Source organism: Neopelma chrysocephalum, unplaced genomic scaffold (assembly GCF_003984885.1).
Source record: "Neopelma chrysocephalum unplaced genomic scaffold, ASM398488v2 Primary Assembly neopelma1_66, whole genome shotgun sequence".
NCBI classification, from domain to species: domain Eukaryota; kingdom Metazoa; phylum Chordata; class Aves; order Passeriformes; family Pipridae; genus Neopelma; species Neopelma chrysocephalum.
In genome coordinates, this window is record NW_020897725.1 from 8,426,483 (window position 1) to 8,447,274 (window position 20,792).

At 37.4% G+C, this 20,792-nt stretch overlaps 1 protein-coding gene across 5 annotated transcripts in view; it reads right to left on the bottom strand.

Moving 5' to 3' along the window:
* Nucleotides 1-283: 283 nt before the first annotated feature.
* FAM49B (family with sequence similarity 49 member B) overlaps nucleotides 284-20,792 on the bottom strand; it is a 96,768-nt gene continuing 76,259 nt past the window's right edge. Inside the window, exons 4-14 of one of the 5 annotated variants that reach the window (XM_027684460.1) lie at nucleotides 18,730-18,812; nucleotides 17,643-17,725; nucleotides 11,593-11,714; nucleotides 9,794-9,899; nucleotides 8,623-8,759; nucleotides 7,930-8,007; nucleotides 7,715-7,831; nucleotides 6,551-6,630; nucleotides 5,219-5,345; nucleotides 3,540-3,610; nucleotides 378-1,173 (exon numbers count right to left, since the gene is read on the bottom strand). In XM_027684460.1, the coding sequence (XP_027540261.1) occupies nucleotides 1,110-1,173; nucleotides 3,540-3,610; nucleotides 5,219-5,345; nucleotides 6,551-6,630; nucleotides 7,715-7,831; nucleotides 7,930-8,007; nucleotides 8,623-8,759; nucleotides 9,794-9,899; nucleotides 11,593-11,714; nucleotides 17,643-17,715 (975 nt within the window). In that variant the 5' untranslated portion in view covers nucleotides 17,716-17,725; nucleotides 18,730-18,812 and the 3' untranslated portion in view covers nucleotides 378-1,109. Of the gene's footprint in view, nucleotides 1,174-3,539; nucleotides 3,611-5,218; nucleotides 5,346-6,550; nucleotides 6,631-7,714; nucleotides 7,832-7,929; nucleotides 8,008-8,622; nucleotides 8,760-9,793; nucleotides 9,900-11,592; nucleotides 11,715-17,642; nucleotides 17,726-18,729; nucleotides 18,813-20,792 lie in introns of those variants that run through there. The other 4 variants (XM_027684458.1, XM_027684459.1, XM_027684462.1 and 1 more) reach the window with 4 other exon arrangements.

Below are 20,792 nucleotides of genomic sequence, written 5' to 3' on the forward strand. Positions count from 1 at the left end.
GTGTACACACCAGCATGCACCCCACCACTGGTATGCAAAGAGCCTAATCTGGAATGGTATTTCTGATGACCATACTGAGGAGTCAGCATGGGTAGCCAAAATGCAAGTTAATCAGCAACATCCACAGAGATCTATATGGATTGCAAAAAGTTCCTTTCCACAAACTCTGAGTAATATTTCCGGGGACAGGGATGCAGCACAGAGTGGAGAGCAAGAACCCTAAAACACACTGGGCTTAAATCAGTGGATTAGGCTGGTGATTACTGGTAATGAAACAGCAGAGTTTTCACTATATAAAATTTATAAATTTATTTTTTTTGTAAAAATCCAAAGAGCACGAAGACATCTCACTCAAATACTGGTAAATCAAACCACACTTAGAAAAATGAAAGCTGATTTTATTATCTTATCCACAGCCAATCATTTGACATGAACATGCATACGTAATTTTGCTACGCACACACCACAGTTTAACGTTAGTTATTAAAGGTTAAACATACAACATACATCCTTACAAAAATGAGTCAAAATGCAAACGTAACTTTTAAACAAAACAGTTTTTACTCATTTAAAAAAACTTTTGTGTTGGGTACCATTTTGTACAAACACAGTTAATTTAAACAAATCTGCTTTTAGTTTCCTCATGGTTGCACATGAAAATAAGCTGCAATAGAAAATGAAGTCATCAAGGGATTTTTAAATAGCAGAAGTAGGCAGTCTTGCCATGCAGAAGAAGCAATATTAAATATTAGTTTTTCAAAAAAAGAAAAAAACCACAAGTTTAAAAATATTTAGTTCAAGTCACAAATCTTTCCCCAGTACAGAGAAATCCAAATGCAACGCATAATTAGCTGCCACTTAGGATGGCTATTCTGAAAAGTAGAAATACTTTCCAGAATTGATAAATTTCTTTGATTTGGCACAGAAAAGAAGTCTGAGCTTACTTAGGAACAAGAAAGTGATTAAAAAAAAAAGGGTAAACAGGAAGAGAGAAAATAAAAAGCAAGAATGAACGAGATAGTAGTTGCAATCACTAAAAAAAAAATAAATCTGTGCATCTCAGTCATTGCAGAATACTGTCTACAGCAGGTGCGAATTCCAGGTAATTGTTATTGCAACATGGATTTAATTTGCTTGGAGGTAGTCTCATCATTCAAATGCTTTGTTGTGTACCTAAACACAGAAATAAAAGTTGAGATGAGCAGAGATGCTACTGCACTTTGACTTAACAAATATGTAATTTCTTAATAGTTCAACCTGACTGTACCAGAGCAAAACCCTCAGCCATCGATCACCACCCAATCCATGGTTACCCAGAGCACAAATCAGACATTCTGATCAGAAAATGCTGTTATCAATCAGAATTATAACCCAGCAACCTTGCACAAAGAGAAGTTCAAAAGAAGCCTCAGCTGGACACTGGCTTCTGTGCTCATAGTTCATTTCATAGTAAATTCATATTATCACCTGTGACAGACTAACATCAGACTAACTCTGAGGTCTCCACCCACAGGAAACAAAATAAAACAGCATCAGAAACTTCTCTTCAAAACTTCCAGTGATCAAACCTTCCTAAGATCTCTCGATGACAATGGATTTAATAATTTTTCAGCCTAATTTCCTGCTTAGTTAAGTGACTGCTGCTAAAACAAGAGAACGTGTGTGCTTATTTCAGCTCCTTTCCCCTTCAAAATTCTCTAGGACAATAGCACATTTTTAAATCCCTATAAAAAGCTTAGTTACCTCTATTTTTAAAAGAGTAATGTATATCCTTAATATTGGTTTCTTTGTATGATTAATTTCCCCGATTTCCCTAACTAATCTAAAAGCAAATAAAAACTTGTTCTGTAATTTAACATGTTAAATTAGCACTTCCATCGTTATCCACAACTGCAGTGATATTTACTTGTTCACTTGAAGAATATATAATGACTTTTTAGTTTGGAAATTAATATCAATGTAGATTTCAGCACTCTTTGGTAATTTATATTTTCCATAAACAAGCAGCCTAAGGTTTTCTGAAATCCTGAAAAGTTACTGTACTTGGTACTCTGCCCATGTGAAAAAGCTGAACATGATTACAATGCCCATATGAATTTCAAATTACAAACAGCTGATCTCCTTCCAAAATCCTTACCACCTTCCATTTGCTTTTGAAACATATTATCCATCTCTTGAGGAAACATGAGGACTTCTAACACTCCTCCAGAATCACTCAGATTTGGACTTAACTTGCATGACATAATCTTGAACCTGCTTCCATCACACAGCAGCTCACCCCCACATCTCTTCCTAACATTGCCAAAAGTGATTTAAAAAAACATTTGAACATCCTAGCCAAATGACTAATCAAGTGTATGAAACCAGGACTGTTGAAGCATCCATGGATGGAAAGGGTTGGTGCAGGGAAAGGTCAGTGTGAGCATGGACTGAATTTACACTGCTAACCACAAAGTGAGTGAGTGAGAACCAGAACTATACCTTCCATGTACTTTACAAGTGTCAACGAAGATGGGAAAAATTAGGTACCCGTAAAGACTGGTGTTCATTTCTAACTGCAATCACAATAAACTAGCCAGAAAATAAATGCTAATGCCGTCTTCTCCCTCCAGAAGTTTGTGTTTTTACTGATCACCATCTCAAAGGCTGATCGTGTAAGGAAGTTCAGAAATGATCAACAACATCATTTTAGCATGGAAATACTCACATGAAGTCTCAAATTAAGTGTAGATATTTTTTTCATTTAATTAATAATCTGAAACAACTTTGCAAATGAACCCACTTACCACATTATTTCACTTCTTACCATATCATAACACAAAAAAAATAAAGAGAGGCCAAATGAAATTAAAGCAGTTTCACTACAGATAAGAAAAAGCAATCATAAATGCACACTTTCAGGCAAGACAAACTAAAGCTTCCACATTCCAAAGCAAGTGCATGAGTAACAACATCCAGTTACACTTATCTGTTACCAAAGTAATATGATACTTTTCCAAGTAAGGACAAGAACATTTTTGCCTATAACATTTTGGCACCTTTTGCCACTCCTCCAATGCTGGACACCCATGCAAAGAACATGTTTCTGACTATAGATACAGCTCTATGACCCAAATTAGCAGGTTTTAGATTCATACACTGAATTATTAACTTTTCCTTACTTCTCCAATTAATATGGCAAATTCTTGCCTCATCTATTCTAAAGCAAAAGCATTGAGACTTGTGCCTTAAGTACTTTCTGAAAGAGGAACAATTTATAGTTACTTGCCACACCATACTGACTCATTCTTAACCTGCATGCAGGTAATGTACACAAAAAGCTATCTTAGCATGACAACTTCAAGTTTACAACCCAGCTGTTAGAACTCGCTTTCTCATGCACTCTCATCTCAAGACAATTGGAAGACAAGCCTGCAATAATCACATTCACCTTTCCCTGTAACAGTGACTGATTACTTTGCTGCTGAAGAAAATGCCCTGGACAATTCATGAAATTTCACATCAAAATATTAGCAAAATCTAAACCAAAAAAAGAGTACCTGAGAGCATTTAGAAGGCCTTCTACACTGTTAGGAGGCTGGTCTTTAAGAACTTTGATGCATCCTTTCATCTAGGAGTTAAAAAAAAGATACAGTTTTTTTCATGCTAGTACCTTCTGAGTTTATAGAAATGTTTTATATTCAGTTTATCAAAAAGAAAAAAATAAGTATTTAAAAATAGCAGAACCATAAAGACATTTTCTGGATATTAGAAAGGAATTAAGCTTTCAGTATTATATTTTCCTATGACAGACTGGCTTAGCTACTTAAAAAGCTGCATTCTGAGTGAACCCTCAGCAAAGTTTGCTGATGACACCAGGCTGTGTGGTGCAGTCAACATGCTGGAGGGAAGGGATGGCATCCAGAGGGACGTGGACATGCTTGAGAAGTGGAGCCGTGTGAACCTCATGAAGCTCAACAAGTCCAGGTGCAAGATCCTGCACCTGGGACAGGGAAATCCCAAGCACAAATACAGGCTGGGCAGAGAATGGATTGGGAGCTGCCCAAGAGAAGGACTTGGGGGCACTGGTGGACAAATAGTTCAACATGACCCCACAAAAAAACCAAAAAGCCAAACATCTCCTGGGCAGCAGGTCAAGGGAGGCAATTCTCTCCCTCTACTCTGCTCTTGTGAGGCCCCACCTGGACCCAGCTCTGGGGTCCCCAACTTGGCCTGCCGGAGAGAGTCCAGAGGAGGCCACGAAGATGCTTCCAGGGCTGGAGAACCTCTCCTTTGAAGACAGGCTGAGAGAGTTGGGGCTGTTCAGCCTGGAGAAGAGAAGGCTCTGGGGATAGCACCTTATATATATATATAGCACCTTATAGCACCTTCCAGTACCTAAAGGGGGCTACAAGATTGCTGGAAAGAGACTTTACACAGGCTTGGAGTGATAGCATGAGGGAGAACGGCTTTAGACTGCTACTCCATCCCTAGAAATGTTCAAGGCCAGGCTGGACAGGGCCTTAAGCAACCCGGTCTGGAGGAAGGTGTCCCTGCCCATGGCAGGGGGGTTGGCACTAGGTGATCCTCAAGGTCCCTTCCAACCCAAACCATTCTACGATAACTTTAGACAATGCAATTTTCATGTCAAGCTCTGCTTTATCGACCTCAAGAAAAAAAGAAGGGAACTGTAAACAAAAATACTTGTTTATCATAAATCCTTTAAGAATTACTACACTCAGTCAGTGAAATAATGACCAACTCTGTAGTTACTACAACAGGATAAGAGACCATTTTAAACAACCATGAAGCCACATACAGTAACAGCATGTATTCCACAGACTCATGAACTAGCAGTAGAAAGTTAAACACTTGAAAGCTGGTGGATTATGAACTGAGCTATTTACCAGACAGTGAGGACCAAGCCAGATGCCATTGTTGTTTTCAGTCATTCTGATTTGGATCTTTCAGCACAACCACTATTTACAAGTATTTTAAGACACTACCTGAATTCCATAAAAACAGATTTTTCATGTCTAACAACAACCCCTTACATGACTGAAGGCCTAGCTTGTATTTCTCACTACTTAAATATATATTTTTGCTCACAGCTACCACTACCCATTTAGCATCAAACCAACTTATACATCCGCTACTAGAACTTGAAAGACAGAAAAGGAACCTACACACTTTACACAATTTAAATATTCAAGAGATTATTTAGCAACAATAAACTTACATCAATTTTCGAAGTTTTGGCAAAAGCGCCCACTGGATGCACGTGGTCATAGAGTATGATGACACCCACCATTACCCTCAGACAGAATGATACTGTTTCCTCATTTGTAAACCTGCTTCTGTATTCACTGTAATTTAAAAATACAGATATTATCTATGAAACACAGGATAAGAGTACATACTGGTAACACCCAAAATAAGATTAAAAAGTCTACTCTAAGTCCTCAGAGAGAAAAAAGAATCCCCTGCCCAAAAAAACCAAATCCACCAACTCCAGGCTTTTGGTAGTTTTCTTTTTTCCTTTCAATAACCTGCCTACAAATCAGACAACAGTTTAGAAGGAGTTACCTGAAGATTAATAAAGATTCTCAAACCTAAAAAAGGATTCTGCTGCTAAAAAGATTGAAACAATACATACTAACTTTGCTTTCAATGCTTCCTACACTTTTGCCTGCCACCCTATAAAACACACCCAAACTTCTGACTCAGGGAAAAAAAAAGGTAAAGAAAGCAAGCTAATGAACAACGTTTAACTGCTTTCTTCAATGGAACAGTCCATTCCTAAGAAGGGTAAGAATATAAATGTTTGGAGCTCTTAATGTACTTCAAAACAAATGTGCTGTGGTGTTTGGACAGAAAATTATTTAAATAAGATGTAGCTCATGCGCAAGTAATTTTACCAATGTAAAACTATTTAGAACACAGAAGAAACAGATAAAACAAAATAAAAACCCAAATCAAAACAACAACAAAAAACTCCAAACCAAACTAAACAAAAAAACCAAACAAAAAAACCCCAACCAAAACCAAAAACTAAAGCTTAGTCTGACTTTTTGGTCATACTCCCAGTGCCTCTCCAATGTACAGGAGACAACAGACTGCCTTCATGCCTAGAAATCATCTCTTAATTCCCCAGACAGGGGCACTGTCATTTTGTTACAGCCATCAGCTGGGCCAGCCCACAAGGACATACCATCTAGCACATTGCCCACAGCCCCTTTTTCAGGAGGCCCTAGGCAATCATGCTCAAATAGTCTATTTCTCTGAATTATACATGAGAAAACCACTTATAAAGAGTGCCAAGAGGTTGTCTAGCTTCCCTAGCCATGCTATTTTTAAATATTAATATGTTCAGAAAAGTAGACCACATGATTTGCATGGCTAGCAAAATGAGACAAGGTAGTTTCATGTCAAGGTAAACAACTAGGCTGGTAAAAAGAAAACACCATAGTTCCTAATTACCCCAATTATATTTCTTTCACCTTATGCATCGCAAGTCATGGCTGAGATACAGAGATGACTCACACCCAGTACAAGCACTGTTTATACTCACGGGGTTTCCAGCATGACCCTGCACACACTGGCCATGGTGCTTAAGCAATCTGTTGTATTCTCTATTGGTAAATTTTTATTCTGCAAAAGAAGATTAACAGTTTCCAATTCAATTATTGTGAAATGTGCTACAAAACCTAAATCAAATCAGTGATCTGCTGGCGTGGCAATGTGGGGGAATTAAAAACATCAACACAACTATGGTAAGTCAGGTAGTCTTGCACTGTTTTTTTTTAAATGTTACCATATAGGTTAGCAACTTCCAGAACAAAGTCAACACACAGGTTTTTCTTGCTTAGTGTAGTCACTACTACAAGTTTACATGACTGACTTTTGGTAAATTTTAAAAGGAATCATTTAACTTGCTCCTTAAAGACAGAAATTTCTATAGCCAAATACATTCATCTGCCGTGACAGTAAAAAATTGTAGCAGACAAACATCACAAAGAGGCCAATTTTCTTGAGGCATTTCAAGCATAAAGCGGAACTTAGAAAAAATATTAAAAGACAAATGTATCTTTGCATTAATCATGTAACATACAATTATTTTTAATTAAGAAATAGTGTGCATTCTTTGCATGTAAGCCAAAAATCATCACAGTCACCAGAAGGCAAGCACAATACTTGCAGTGACTGGATTTTACCACCAATATTTATCTAGGCAATTAAGCATAAATAGGGATGTGTCAAAATGATGGAATACTTTTCCCATTCAGATTCCTCCTGTTTTGCAATAATGTAGTATACTTGACTTTACACAGTGTAACCTTCTCTTGGGAAGGAGAAAAGGAAGCTACATTTCAATTCCATTCCTTTTTTCAAGCATACAGAATCAAACTGTTTTGCTTTCAATTTTCTGTAATTTCTGCTCTAAACCACCACCAAAATGGAGGCAAAATACTTACCTGTCCCACCTTCCTCTTTGAGGAAAGGTATAAGCACCGATGTGATGGTAGGCACTAACTTTTGGTGACACAAAAAGTGGCTGAAGTCATTAACCTCTACAGCATCCGGGAAAAGATACTTCACATTTCTTGAAGCTTCAAAAAACAAGTCTGGTTTCTAGATGTCAAATTAAGCCTGGTAGAAGTTTTGTGTTCCAAATAATGCCTGGCCCTGTGGTGCTCTGAAGCACACTATCCAGGACACACACTTACACTCTTACCTCTGACACAAACTTTGTGGTAGCATCACTTAAGGTTTTCAACATTGGCGTTGCTTCAGCATAAAATAAAGACATTCTGTTCGCCAACTCATTATTTACTTCATTTTCTCCCTCTGCCTACAAAACAGGAGGAAAAAAAAATTTAATTGTTCTGTACATGAAGAAGAGGGGTGGTAGCATAAGATTATATGTCATCTCCTCCAAGGGTTACCTACTGGGACATTGTTAATCCTCATACGGCTCAGAGTTCTTCTATAGTAGCTGAAGTCATTCTGTATAGCAGGATTTGTCATCTATATAGATATGGAAGCAAGAGAGTTGTGACAAATTCAAGAAAAATAAGGACAAGTTTTCATAAAATATAATACTCCAAACAAGAAAATATTTGACTTCCTGAAGTAAAAAGGCCCATGACATGTTGGGAACTGATAAGCACAAAGTAAAGCCTTCTGGTTAGTTTCTCAGATTTTGCAGAACAAGATCTAACAGGAAAAAGAAAAGGAGCAGGAGACGGAAATTAGCAGGCTGAAAAGGTTTGACTCCAAGGATCAGACCAGCAAATTAATAATCATTTCAGCTTAGTTCTTTGCACATTAGCAAGAAAATAGCTGGATTATGCATGTGCACAAACTAAGAGTAGCAGCAGTATCCCAAGAGATATGCCAAATTTGGATGAAGAAACATGATTAATATGATCTGAAATATAACAAGTGCCTAAAGCAAATATGTTATTTCATCTCTTTCCAGTCTAATCTAACTCTAGGTCATGCAAGCAAGCCAAGTACACTAGATCTTTGAGTATGTACTGCACACTCTGTTCTAGAAGAGAACACAACCTGGATTGCTTCAGTAAACAGACTTGGCTTCTTTTTGCCAGCCTTTGTGCTTACAAAACTACGAGTTCTTACCTTGAGCTCATCAAATCGGAGTGTAAAGTGAAGGATTTCTGCAAACTGCTTGGCGAGAGCCTGCTCTCGCTCCAGGTGCTGCGTTGGGGAATACGGAGTGCTCGTCAGGGCTCCCAACAGGCCTCGCAATCCTGCCTCTAAAATGAGAGGACAGTATTTTGCCATATACAACTGCATCTGTTTCTCGTATCTCTATTGGCTGATATCTTGCATGCTAGACTTAAAATATACATCTGCCAAAATACATGGTGGTTAATGTAAGCAATTTATTTCTTATTTATGTGTCACTCATCATATTTACTTACAAACTGCTCTACAGACTAAGTCACACCAGCACTGATGGCCACAAAAAAAAGTTCTTGAAAAGCTTCATCTGCAACATTTGTGTAGAACATATTTCAATAACCTGTGTTAGCAGACTTAAGCCTTTAAGATAACACAGAATTCAAGAGGCACATAACTATAAGCAGAAGTCATGTCTTAAGATAAACTCATAATCCACTTCCTGTTCATCTTCTTGAGAAAAATGCCTGACCTCTTTAACAAAGCAGAACTTGCCTGCAAAAAGTTTCCATGTTTTGAACTCATTTTTTTCATGAGCTATGCTAATAACTCTGATCAAAAGTGAGATAACAACAGATAGTTTTTGAAAAAAACAAGTCTAATAGGTTTAATCAGCTTAGCCACCACATCAGTCAAGTTGATTTCATAAGAGGTATGAAGCACCATCTTAAGTATTGCAACTGTGTGAACCAAGACCAGGCATTTCCACAGATCAAATTATTTCTGGTGTTTAGGGACAAATTATACAGACACTTTTAAATTCTCTTGGTATGAGAAACATTAACAGAACTAATTCCTGGATTATTTAGTCCACTAATTTTCAAACAATCAGCTGGTTACTGCTTTCTGGAGTTACTAAAGTAGTAGGGAAGAAAGATGACAAGCATGTTCCCATTCTCTCTCTCCTTTCAGGTACCCACTGAAGCAAGTCTGCTGTTGCATGCAAGAAGGTAGTACACAGATATAAATAAGATCTAATCCAGTGTATAGAAGGAATCTATGCAACATAAGCTTTTTTCTGTTAAGGAGCTGACCTAGATGTGATCACATATGCCAAATATACTAATTAATGAAGACAAACCCCACAAGTTAATACCTTTCCACTTACCTAGTCTTTGAGAAAATTCATAGAATTTCTTTAGTTTGCCTACTAGTGGCACAACTGCACCCCATGCCTTCTCTTGCAGCTTCTCATCATTGGGATGCTGTATTGCCTTAAATCAGAAAAGGAGAGGAAAACAGTATGCTTAGATTAACTGATGCACTGCTGACTAAAAAAATTATAAAAAAACCTACACAGGACAATTGTTTGAGGATCTAATAATTAAAAATTCTACCTACTGAGAGGTTTTCCACTTGAGAGACAAGCCTGTACTAACCCAAGTCTGTTCCAAAAAGGTCTAAGTAATTGTGTTGAAAGTAAGTATCCTGAACAGGAAAACAACTTGGAGAGAGTAGAAAGAAATTGTTAAAAATAAAGCTACTCAGATAAGAAAATTTACGTAACCAGACCTCATTAATTAAAATCAGCAATTTCATTGTGGTTCCTCCAAGCAAAAAAGTTTAGTAATTAAAGCCTCATCCTAATGTTGGTTTCTATCACCAATTCCTGAATTTGTGAAGAAAAAAAAAATATCAACAACTTTGCTGTGAAATTCAGGCTAAATATTACAGTAGGAGCATTTAAGCATAATCAACAACATAAAGCACCACCAGGACATGGTGTGCACCAGATCCTTGAGGTATATATGCATAGATCTTGTCTTTACAGTAAACTTCCCAAACATAATACCTTAAATTCAACCTTTCTAGGTTTTAAAGATAGGCACTCAACTACTTAGCAACTGAAAATATACTAAGAAAAGAGAAATAAAAATGTTCATAATTCTCCTGCTGCATTTTCAATGTCAACTCCTTGATTTCGAAATACGTTTTGGTCAACCCTGGGCTGTGAGTTGCATCACACTCCTCTCTGGTCCCTAGAAGGATTCCTTCCTGAGATGCCTCCCTCCTCTCAGGAGTGCCTCTCCTTTCTCCAGGGGAGCTGCAGGCTTCCTCACTGAACCACAAATTCCTGCCTGATCCTACAGCCTCTCCCTGATCCTGCTCCTTCCTTAAAGAACAAGTAAGCCATCTCCCCTCCTAAGGGTTTTTGTGTGACACAGTTACCCTTCTTAAACCTACTTGATGAATTCAATGGAGAAAAAAACTCTCAAAGCTGAATGTCTATGAGTATCTCAATGTCGTCTGGAGACAGCAGAGAGCCCTCCTATCTAATACTATTTCTTAAGGGTATGTTACAGTGAGTAACTCCTAACTTCAGGATTAGAGTAGCCCCCATTGCTGCATGTGAGGAAGAAAGAAAGGAGATTGGGAAAGGATTTATCCCATCCTTTCTTAAACATAAAGAAAAAATGGAGTGACATTCTGTACAGAAACTTTGCTTCTCCAAATGTCTACAGTAGTAAATAAAAGCCAACTAAAAGGGATTGAAAATGAGATGTCTTTTGTGTTAGGATTACCACACCAGACTTCTCCAATTACCGCACAAGAAGATGTCGGCACTACTCAGTATTGCACTGTAGTCACACCACGCTCTTTCTAAATTCACTACTAACTCAAGAAGAGCTCATGTGGGAACACAAAGAAAAATCAATAGCAACAATTGCCTGAAAAGTTTGAGAAGCATCATTTGCTATTACACATGTGGATTAATATGACTGAAACAAGCGACATCTGTTTCGCTGTTAAAAAGAAACATTCCAGAGCAGAAATTCAAGACAGTGATTTTAATAGACAACATGCTCTGCCAAAACAGCTCCTGCAAGCAAAGTTAAAACCCAGCAGTATTTGGTTAGGATCAATGAACAACCACAGGTTGTGCACAATTGTAATGCTCTAGCTCACCTCTCGTATTTCATGGCCAGCTCCTCTATATGACTGCAAGTCTTCCAGTATTCCTTCTGCATCCTTTAACACTACATTCACCTGATTATAAATTTCCTTTTCAGATTCTGTAGGTTGGGCATCTAAACAGCAGAACATATTACATGCATATATATATATTTAACAACAATATGGAATTCAATAGGCACACCATCACCTATGGGACAAATTCTTCATGCAGCAACTCATCAAGAATTTCCATTCCCTGAAGAGCTACTACAATGTATGAGGAACTCCAGGAGAGTAATTTTATTCATTTTAGTAGTCTCTTAGCTTCATTTACCATCCCAAAAACCCACCCAGAATCTATCCTTCCTGACATATTTAAAACTGAGTTAGGAGAAGAAATCCTGATGAGTTGTCTTCATGACTATGATATAATCTCACCTTGGGGTGCAGTACAGGTTCACTGGAAGAGATTTAGGTAAGCACTCAGACACACTCACTGCAGATAGCAGAGGAGGTGTCCATGTCTATTGTTATCTAGAAACATTGCATCAGGTCATTTCCCATCTTCTCTGCCTCATCTTTAACTAGCCGGGAAAGGAGCCATATCTTTTACTTCTAAATATAATTAATTCTCAAAACATATTCTTTATTGCACTTATTGCACAGAGTTGAGAACAAAAAGATCTTGTGTGAGCTTGTGGGGTTTTTTTTGTCCTGTCTTTAAAGATATATGCTGTGTCTCACGTTTTTTATAATTAATAAGGACTTCCCAAATGCATATTTGATCATAATTTCAAAAAGCTATACATATACTTTTAAAGAAAGGCAAATCTGTAAAAAGTATGTTTTGAGAAGAATCAACAAAAGGCTTTAACTTTTAAAAAGAATCACCTAGTACAAATATCTTGGACATGGTTTACCTGAAATGAAATATATTTTTTTTAAAAAAACTTTGATGGAATCTACAAGGTTAGTTCCTTTTAGACTAATATTTAAAAAAATAATTGTTAGTTACTGAAGCTTTTGTAAGAAAAAAAAAAAACAAAACAATAAAAACCCCCCACTTTTCTCTTTACATGGGGAAAATATGTTATGAAATAAATATCATTGTATTTCAGTCCACTATTTCCAATGCCAAAAATCACGGTATTAACAACAGATTCTTTTTTATAGGGACAAACAAAAGCTATCTAAGGACAATATATTTTCATGACTTTGTGCAGTTTAAGGAGTCTGGAAAATGTCTTTTTAAAAGTGCTTTTTCCATGACCCATACGTACAACTTCCCATGGAAGTTAGGTAAATCTTTACATTTGAAATAAAACCACCACAGTATTCTAGTGTTTCACACTAGAAAGACACAAGAGAAAATGAAGTTTGTATTAAGAGAAAACAAATTTCACATGCATTGCCTCTATGGATTTTTCTGTAATTTTTGCACAATACTTCTTATTTTTATGGTTTATTGCATAGACAGTCTGTGTTATTGGCAAATATGCCTACATATAGACCTTGCAACAGTTTAACTGATATTTTGAGAAACATCAAGAATTAGCACAGGTTAAAAAAAAAGCTGGTCACTCCTTTAAAAATAAATAAAGAGCACTACATTGATTAGGCATCGAGTAAAAGTGGCCAGTGCTTTTCAAATCATCACAAAAGTCACATAATTTTGAAAGCTGCTGAAGACTGCTGTAAGAAATGAAGACAAAAAATGAGGGAAAAGAGCAGACAGGGAAGCACCAGTTGACTGGCAGCAGTTCATGCACGAACATGAAATGCTACAGTGAAATACAGACTAAAACGTGAAGCTCTGTAGCATTCCAGATTGTGTTATTAAATAATGCAATCAAGACTTGTCACTTGGATCGTCTCACACTGAGTACATCTCCTGCCTACTTAATTTTTCATGTCATTTTTTCTTTACCCTGTGTAGTAAGGAGAGCTCATTTTTCGACACTGGGAGGGCAGAGCAGAAGGGCCCACAAGAACTCCTGCTCCTCATTTCAAAACACACCAACAAGCAGAGCAGCTGCGGTTCTATGACCCTCCGTGAAACAAAACCCATCTTCCAGATACAATTTTAGTGGTCTTCACTGAACAGCTGGCTAGGCAAGTCAACACCTTCATCACCCCTGATAGTGTAGGATGTAATCAGCCAACTACTGCATTTCATTTCCCTAAAATGTTCCAGAAAACCTAAACCAATTTGGAGTGGTGGGTTTTTTGTTTGTTTGTTTGCTTGTTTGTTTGTTTTGATTATTACTAACTTCTAAATATCAAACTGTTTTAAAACCCTGTAGGTACTGAGTTATTTATTTTGGTATGTATTTCATCTTAGACCTTTCATTTGGTGGATCTAGTCCTCTCCAATAAAAGAAATCTGTAAACCTGATTTGTCCCAACTAATTTCCTCTGCCATCTGTAATTTTTTTTCCACCTAGAAGAGAGCTCAATTTTAAAAAGCAAACTTGAATTCTTTTATAATCCCTTCAGAATACATTTAAGATCTTATTAGGATAGAGATAAAAAGCATGATACAGAAAATCTTCAAGACCTAGTGATGGCTGACCCAGAGCAAATGGTTTATTTGCTTCTCAGTGCTGGTCAGGGCACTGTATTCTGAAAGCCCATCACAGGTGGAGAAAGAAGGAGAATTCCCTCTTCCTAAGCACAGTTGTCACCTTGACTAGATCAAGGTACCATTCCCATATTATGGGAGTAGCATCCCTCAGTATGTACCTGAGGACTCAAGCTACGGGACTGGCTCAAGAATCACTAATTGTGGAACTCGTTTTCCTCAATGTGGAGGGCACAGAGCAGGAAAGGGAGTTGTACTTCTAGAGTTACTCTTGGCAACTAAGAAAAAGCAGCCAGCAATGCCAGGCATCCAAACAGGACCATGAAGGAGACAAAGTGTCAGGGATTTCCCTTTTCCCCACATCCATTTAAGTTCCTGCTACAATGTTACAACAAGGCCGTGCCTTTACCCACCAATGCTTTTCCATTGGAAAACCAAATGGTTCTCCATTTTCTATGGACAATAGAAAGAACAAACACAGTAAGCACAGCACAGCTCACTGAGATGTTCTGAGGCTTGATACCGTTGCCACGGGAGCTGACCCCTGGTTCTTTAGGGCAACTTTCTTATTTTCAATCCAGTAGTAAGAAAAGGGAAGACTGAGGTCCTGCAAGCAAGTGGGGAGTTCATCCTTAAATTAATTTTAAATTTAATCAGAATGTTACTGTGCTAAAAGCAATATACACTTAGAGTTTAGAATGCTCACACCATACAGTATTAAACACAGAAGAGCAGACTTGCAACAATATACAAACACTGTTATGTGAACTAAATACTACAAAAATATGACAACATATGGCATGAGGGGGAACACACACATTTAGTGACTATTTTAAAAAAAATTTGGCTAGCCTACAGAACTAGTAGGCAGAGAAATTTGGGGTTAAAAGTTTACACTGCACAGCAAACACTACTTAAACTCAAGATTTTTCCCAGGGAAGAACACGTCAAATCATCTGAAACTGTCTGGGACAAAACTCACAAACAAGGGAGAGAAAAATCCCAGACTGCTGGAGATGAAATAATTTATTCATCTCTATCAGCATTACTATGGAGAACACTGTCTCTGTGGCTCCTCTGAAACCTGGCCAAGCTCTCTGGGGGTAATACAGAACACTGTCAGCCCTAGCTTGAGATCACCATCTGAAAGTACACTGTATTTTAGCTACTATTCAAATCACTAAATTTGGAAAGGGTTTGCACCATGACAGAAATGACTCTAATGTAAAAGTTGAGCTGTAAGTTTCCCACATTACAGGTGGCTGTTTCACGTGAACAATATCACCCTTACAAAGCTGTGCACTTTGCTCACGTTCAACTGGCACTGCACAGACTTCAGTAGAATACTTAGGACAACTATTTGTTTCAAATAGGTAAGGTGAATGACCAAAGAAAGCATAAGCTTAACCAGTGCTGGGGCAAAGGAAAGCCAACAGCCCATCATATCATTTATCAGAATGTTTTTTGCATACATTCTGGGAGTCTGCCACAGTAGTCACTAGAATTTAGCACCAAGACAAATATCTGGGGGAAAAATAATAGTAAGAAACCCAGTCTAAAACCTTTCTAGATTTGAAGTTTTTAGTACTATAAAGCTTTATGGACATTGATTTTTAGCTCTTTGTGGTACTTCACAAGAAATGTTTAACTAGTCTGCTGACTCCAAAGATATACATATATAGGGATTCAAGAACAAAACAACAAAAGCCTTCCAACTGCCTATTATTGGCCCAGACGTAACACAGAATTGTCAAATTTGTATTTAATACAGAGCTTACTTGTCCTTCCACATAAAAACACAACATTAAGTATCACAAGATAAAGTGCCAAGTCTTGAAGAAAGATCTTGACTGTGTCAAAGCCAAGATCCTGTCAAGGCAAGCTATCTGAAACAGAGGAGAAAGAAGCATGGATACACAGTATAGCAGCAGAAACAAATGCAGGACAGGGTCCAAAATGAATAAAGAACAGTCTAACAATTCAGCCATAATATAAGTCACTTAATTTAACTGCGTATGTAAACATTTCATGTCAGCAACCTGCTTACTCTCATGCCAAATCTTGTTCATGCTCAAAACATGCATTTTAAAACAAAATTGACAGCTAAAGAATCTGTATTAAAAAGAAAAAAAAACCACAGCAATTTTTATTGCAATTTATTTAAGAATTATGCCTCTTCCATCCAGCTAACTTGAATTGCATTTACTCCAGTTAAATGTTGAACATTTGCAGATTAAGCTGGAGCTTCACAGCTCGAAAATTCTCACTATGAGTTCTCCCTGCTTCACTAACTTGTATCTATTCTGACAATATGCAAGATTTGGTCTTAAAGAGGTTTTGTTTCCTGATTTTTGAACACAGCCTTTGATTAATCTTCCCTTTATGAATAACTTATATAATAATCATCTTCCAATAACAATATACTCATAAGAGACAACTGATAAAAATCAACATTATAAGGTAAGGGTTTAGAGAAGTTGTAAGTTTAAATGTCATCGAAGCAAAACCATATTTCTCCAAGCATTTGCTTCCATATTATAACTAATATAAACAAGCTACTGTTTCATCAAACACAACTGAAAATAATTCAGGGGAAGAAAAGAAGATATAATGCATCTCAAATTGTCCATATCACAATACTTCAATAATTTTTTTTTACACTGTTTCATTGTATTTTATAACATGGTCAAAATGCACTTGAGAATTATTTTTTTTAATTTTAAGGTTGCTGATGTACAGCTGGGTAAAGCAACAGCACATACCAAAAGATAGTAATTAAACATGCATAGCAGAAGCCAGCAACACTTACCTGCCATTCTTAGGCCTTACTGTATCATGCAACAAAAACTAAAAGCAGAAATATAGACAATATGTGAACCTTCTATAACACCTGGCATTGATCAGCCAAGTCACATCTCTTTTCAAAAGAAATTTTATTTCTATACACTCTGAGATCCCCTTTTAAGAAGGGATGAGGCTAAATTTCAGTGCCAAATCAAATAAGGTTCACATATACACCTTTAACGTGATGATGCTGGAGCTATGAACAGCTGTTGTGAGCAAATCTGTATATACAGCATTATTAAGTGGAAGTGATGAGAATCATGTTTCATTTTCAGTCCTTCCTTTAAGATGCATCCATCTCCTTGCAATTTCAGCAAGTTTTCAAATAATTCCAATTCTTTTTAAAGTTTTGATTTAAAGTAGGCAGAATTTTAATTTAAGAAATAAGAACCATATCAGGTTTCAACAGTAAAACATAATATGAAAGCCCTCTCTGAAATAAAGATTTTACATTTTAGAACCTGAGGATATTTTAGAACAGGTTATTGCTTTATATCAAAGTTTGCTGAACAATTATCCATAGCTCAGGCATACAAAGCAGTTAGAAGGATGGCAAAATGAAAACATACATTAAGTACATGACAAATGCAGTCTACTGCAGGCAAAGAGTAATAGATATATAAAATCATCTTCTCACTTTCAAAATCAAGGAAAAAATTTGGCCCCTGCTCAAGGTCTGTGCATGTCAAAACTTTTAGGAGGTTCCCCATGTTAAGGTACCTGCCAAGACAAGAATGAGAGAAAAGAAAATTTTCTTTTTATAAGAAGGAACAGCCCAAATGTAGTTGATTGAAGCAGTAGGGGGAAAGAAGACCAGAGAGTTCCATCAGGCACGAACCCATCCTTCAGGCTGCCGCCCTGATAGGTGAGGGGAGACCCCCACACCTCGAGGAGGTACAGCTGGTGGTCCCAGCCATGCAGTTTTCCTGTAAGAAGTGACCATGTCACCAGCATCTTCACAGCTCCCCTTCTGGAAAGGGGCAGAATCCAAACAAAGGCTTTGCCAGTGACTCATTCCGTCCCAAAACGCCCTAGCACCAGTGTCCTGAGCAGGAGTACTGCCTTGAGGGCCAAATACCATATTTGCAAGCATTAGCCATGCTACAGATTTTTACCTGATGGGACAACAGAAGGAATGAGCTTTAATTTTGTCAGCCCTTATAATTTTGTCAGAAAGCCATCATAGATCATCAAGGTCACACCAAGATGCATCATTTCAGTGTGCAGAAAATGCTAACACAGGTATGCCACAGATCTTTTACACAAGGTGCCCAAAACATCTGTGAAGCTCAGACAGTTTCACTTTGGACTTTTGCATGTTAAAAACGCACATTGACTGCACGATGAATGACCAAAGTCGGATCACTCTTGTCTAAGAGAGGATTACAGTGAACAACGGCTCAGCACAGATTACTATGGCATACTGACAGAATTTTCCATTTCATGATTACTTGATTTGCAGGCAGATGGATGGACATCAGTGACCACAGAAACCCAAAATGACTAAGCACATGGAAAGAAAATTTACACAGCAGCATGATGGTGGCTTGGCTACAACTGGAGGGGAGAAAAAAAAAAAAGAAAAGAGGAACAGAAAAAAACACATGCAACTCTTTCAAATTCCAGATTTGCAACTGAGTCCCCTGGCCTTCACTGCAGCAGGTATAAGCAACCCTACTGTTACTATCTGAAATGCACCAGCTGTGAAGGGCTGAGAGACTTACTTTCAAAATCCAAGAAAAAATGTGCTGCATTGTGGTCTATGTCCCTGGTTAGCACCTTAATGAGATTACCCATGCCAGCAAACCTAAAAATAAAAATGGCAAAATAATTTAGTTCCAATAACCATTTCCTATTTTAAGTACACGCCTGGGGCTCCCTGGAGCAGGCCTCACACTGTGTTTTGCACACTGGACTTGTCAACTTCTGGTTGTGTGTCAACTTCTGTAAGTGCATTTCCATGCCCCTTCTTCTCAGGGATTCTCAAGGATTGTTGAAAAAATAGAAAAATCATAAGCTTTGACAAAAATAAAGATTTGACCTCTTTTTCATCTTTGCTTAATACATTTAAAGAACATGTGACCTATGATGACTGAGCAACTGTTTTGCATAACTGCAGCACCCAGTGCCAAACAAATCCATTACTGCTTAGGACAAAAGCAACCTCAAATGGAACTGGTGTCATCATAAGCCTGTTTTTTTCACTGTCTCTTCATAATCCAAAACAGATTTCAGAGAGCCTCTTAGTAGTAGTCATCTGTGGCCAATGAACAGTTCTCCCATTAAATAACAAGTTAAACACAAGTTAGACTTTTCCAAAAGCAGGAGAAAATCAAGTTTCAACATTCTTCTTATGTTTGCTGTCACATCCCAGCTAAAAGAAATGAAAAGTGGAAGAAAAATTAAATAGTTGTTAGATTACTTGAGAACAGACAAATTAGCAAAGCAGCTTCAAATGTTACCACAAGTTTCAGAAATCAATACCTTCAGTAGAAGTATGAAAACTGCATTTCATAAGGCAGCCTTTTCAAGGATCCTCCCACATTTTACAGAAGCTGAAAATATACCTAAGAACAATTCCTCTGAAATAACAAGAGCTCACTAGAGTGGGCTGCAAGACAAACAAGATACCACCAAAAAAAATCTCATCTCAAACTATTTAAGAATAAGACCTCAACAGTCTGACATTTGGATTAAAGCGTAAAATATAAAAAATCAATTTTCAAATTAGTCTAACTCTACCAACCTATCATTATATGCTCCTTTTTTCCTGATCTTTACTTTTGCTGAAGACTCATGTTTACCTGGGGGGAGGTAGCATGACACTAAGAATCATTAATTAATTAGGAATCAAAGAAACTGAAGCAATGTGAACTCAAAACAAATTGTCTGGAAAATCAAATTTTCAGAACCTGTGTTCACAGATTTCTTGAATTCCATAAGAAAAAGGCAACTGGTTTGTGAGGGGAAAAAGCAAACTAAGAACAGGGCATGATTTATTTTTCCAGATCCGCAAGATTCAGCAACTCACATAATCAAGAAAAGCTAGAGAAGTAAGGAGGAATTAACCCCAAATTGTTGAAAATTACTCAATCTTTGCTCCAACAGCTTCTACAGAATGACCAAATGACTGTTAAGAAATCTAGATTTTTACAACATTGACTTTGAGTGTAACCCAGCTGATCACAGGCGATTCTGCACACAGAACTTCATCAGCAGGCATATGCTCACTTTTTTTACATGTTCAGCTTTCCCCTTGAAACTCAAGAAAATGCAAGACTTGCTTCCTAAGCATTTGAATTTAGTTCCCAGAAAGTCAGATCAGACTTCTGAGTCTGTGAGAAACACTCCTTATTTCAGGGAATTTTTAAATTAGGGTGCCCAGTTTAGAGGCTCCTCTTAAAACAGAGCCATTAAAACATGTTTCTTCAAAGAGGCAGCTTTTCCAGAACCTTCTATTCCATAGCTTAATAAACTCTTCAATTGCCACACATGCACCAATGCTGTGTAAACACACAACAGCAGAAATCAGAGAAATTACTTTTCTGTATCTCGCAAGCGTGTTCTGCAACACGGGACTGAATAAGCCACTTCGTAATTCAGCTTTATCCAGATTATGAATGTTCTTCTTGTTGGGGAGTGGAAAGAGGCATTCTTAAATATTTTCAACAGGGCCAGTAAAAAGCCAAAAGTAGAAGCTGCATAATGGTGATCCAGTCTGAAGATTCAGATTTAAACCCCAAACCTTAATCTCAGAACAGTGTATTCCACATTTCAATTCCAACAT